Source organism: Glycine soja, chromosome 2 (assembly GCF_004193775.1).
Source record: "Glycine soja cultivar W05 chromosome 2, ASM419377v2, whole genome shotgun sequence".
Classification (NCBI taxonomy): domain Eukaryota; kingdom Viridiplantae; phylum Streptophyta; class Magnoliopsida; order Fabales; family Fabaceae; genus Glycine; species Glycine soja.
The window spans coordinates 34,606,474-34,608,926 of record NC_041003.1 but is presented as its reverse complement, the minus strand read 5'-3'; the positions used below and the strand labels follow the sequence as shown (position 1 = coordinate 34,608,926).

The window sequence follows — 2,453 nt, the reverse complement described above, 5'->3', positions numbered from 1 at the left end:
CTTTTTCTGTCTATCTCTTCACACAAGCTTAAAACCCCTTGTTCATTACTAAACAAGCTGAAATTAATCACAATCACAATCAAGGTATCCTAATTACATGCAAGAGATAAGAATGAAAAATAGGAAAGGGAAAGAAAAGTTGGGTTGCCTCCCAGTAAGCGTTCTTTTAACGTCACTAGCTTGACGCATTGTCCTGTTATCCAGGATTCAATAGAGTTCCTACTTCAAGGACCTTCTTCTCAAGTCTCTTTTCCTCCATCACATGCACTTTAAGACAGACATTTTGGCTAGGTGGATCTTTGTCCTCATGGAACAAATCAAAGTTGATCTTCTATGCCCATCTGCAGTATCTTCTTTCCCACGTCTACCATGCAGCTTGCAATAGACATGAATGGGCAGCCAAGAATGAGAGGAATGTCAGCATCCTCTTCTATATCTATGACAACCAAATCAGGTGGAAATATAAGGTGTTTAACCTTCACCAAAACATCTTCAATGACTCCATATGGCGGTGTAATGGAGCAGTTAGCTAACTGGAGGGTCATGCGTGTGGGCATTATCTTTATCTCTCCAAGTCGCCGGCACATGGAAAGAGGCATTAAATTGATACTGGCTCCCAAGTCTATGAGAGCTTTGCCAACAACAACCTCAGCAATAAAACACGGTATTGTGACAACTCCACGATCTTTGTGCTTGGGTGGAAGAATGCATTGAATAACAACACTACAGTAACCTTCCACAACAATTTTGTCACTATGGATGTACCGGTTCTTCTTGGTTAACAAATCCTTCAAAATTTTGGCATAGAGGAGCATTTGTTGAAGTGCTTCTCCAAATGGCAAAGTAATTTCCAGTTTCTTGAAGATATCAAGAAATCTGGCCAAATGTCGCTCTTTATCCTTCCGGGAGGGTACCAATGGATAAGGTTCCTCCTTGCATTCAATAGAAGTAGCCTCTTTCTTCTTTTCAATGTTAGCCTCACTCTTGCCTTCCTTCTTTTCAAACTCAACAACCTTTTCTTTTTGTTTTTCAATTTTCAACTTTTTTACTTTTTCTTCTTCTTCTTCTTCTTTTATTTCTTCTTCTTTTTCTTTTTCTTCCTTCTTCTTTATTCTCTCTTGACAGTCTCTTATTGGTGTCTCTCCTTCTTCATCACCTTCTGCTTCCTCAATAATTTCTTCAAGTTCAACTAAATCATCAACCGGTTCTAATGCCAGTTCATCAGCCAGTTGTTGTTTAAATCCCTCCACCTTCTTATCAGCTCTACTTTCCTCCGCTTGAATCACCATTTTGCTCCTAGTCATCACAGCTTTGCACTCTTCTTTAGGATTTTTCTCTGTGTTTGCTCTAAAGCTATTTGATGGTCTTTTAGCTAATTGCTTTGCAAGCTGGACCACCTGGACTTCCAGATTCTTAATTACACTCTCAATTCTCTTTTGGTTAGACATTGACACTTGCATGAATTGAGCTAGATTTCGGTTATAGAGACTTGGCATCTGTTGTTGTGGCCTTGTAGATGAACCACCCTGGTCTCTGTTGAATTGGTTACCAGGGTGATTTTGCCATTGTCTCTGTTGTTGATACTGCTGGTTGTTCTGAAGTCCTGGAAATCCACTTGTATTGAAATTACCTCTAGGTTGATTCCCCATATAATTGACTTCATATGCAAATTGCTCTTCATTAGGAATACAGTATCCGGATTCATGAGCTCCACCACAAATTGTACATCCTGTAACCTGCAAAATAGAAGAATGTGATGTTTGTGCAAAATAAAGCTGAGTTGGCAACTTACTGAGTGTTTCTGTTAGTGTCTCTAGTTGCTTAGATAGCAACTTGTATTGTGCCAATAGAGTGTCCTGTGAGGTTAGCTCCAATAAACTCTTCTTGGTAGGAATATGGGCTCGGTCTCTCAAAATGGCAATGTCACTAGCATCCATGCTTTCAATTAAGTCCATTGCTTCATCAGGGGTCTTCATTTTGATCTTACCCCCAGTTGAAGCATCCAAGAGCTGCTTAGATTGTGGTCTCAACCCATTTATGAATATGTGGAGCTGTATTGGTTCTGAAAACCCGTGAGTGGGAGTTTTTCGCAATAAACCTCTAAATCTTTCAAGTGCCTCACTCAACGATTCATCTGGAAACTGGTGGAAGGAAGAGATGGCAGCTTTGTGTTGGATCAAGTGACCTCAAAATAATTAAGAAGGGGGGGGGATTGAATTAATTATTAATGTGTCTTGACTAATTAAAAATTATCCTTCTTAATATTACTAGATTCAATTAGGCTTTTACTACTAAGTTAAGAAAGTAAAGAACAGAAATAGAAACTTAACCAAAAGTAAAAGCGATAAATAAAAGTACACAGGGGAAATTAAAGAGTGTAGGGAAGAAGAAGACAAACACAAGATTTATACTGGTTCGGCCACAAATTGTGCCTACATCCAGTCCCGAAGCAA

The 2,453-nt window shown here is 39.2% G+C and overlaps 1 protein-coding gene across 1 annotated transcript; it reads right to left on the bottom strand.

Annotated features, from left to right (window-relative positions):
- Nucleotides 1-317: 317 nt before the first annotated feature.
- On the bottom strand, nt 318-1,976 carry LOC114375499. The gene is made up of 3 exons (XM_028333294.1): nt 1,845-1,976; nt 1,203-1,736; nt 318-1,013 (listed from the first exon to the last, which is right to left on the bottom strand). The coding sequence occupies exons 1-3, from the start codon at nt 1,974-1,976 to the stop codon at nt 318-320; spliced, it is 1,362 nt and encodes a 453-aa protein (XP_028189095.1).
- Nucleotides 1,977-2,453: the final 477 nt, after the last annotated feature.

What these genes read in the sequence shown, in the direction of transcription:
- LOC114375499 (XM_028333294.1), bottom strand. Translation starts at nt 1,976, where the DNA reads ATGAAGACCCCTGATGAAGCAATGGACTTAATTGAAAGCATGGATGCT. An exon ending in CCTCACAGGACACTCTATTG is followed by an intron (nt 1,737 to 1,844) that starts GCACAATACAAG and finishes TCTATTTTGCAG; the next exon opens with GTTACAGGATGTACAATTTG. An exon ending in ATGAACTGGCATTAGAACCG is followed by an intron (nt 1,014 to 1,202) that starts GTTGATGATTTA and finishes CAAAAAGAAAAG; the next exon opens with GTTGTTGAGTTTGAAAAGAA.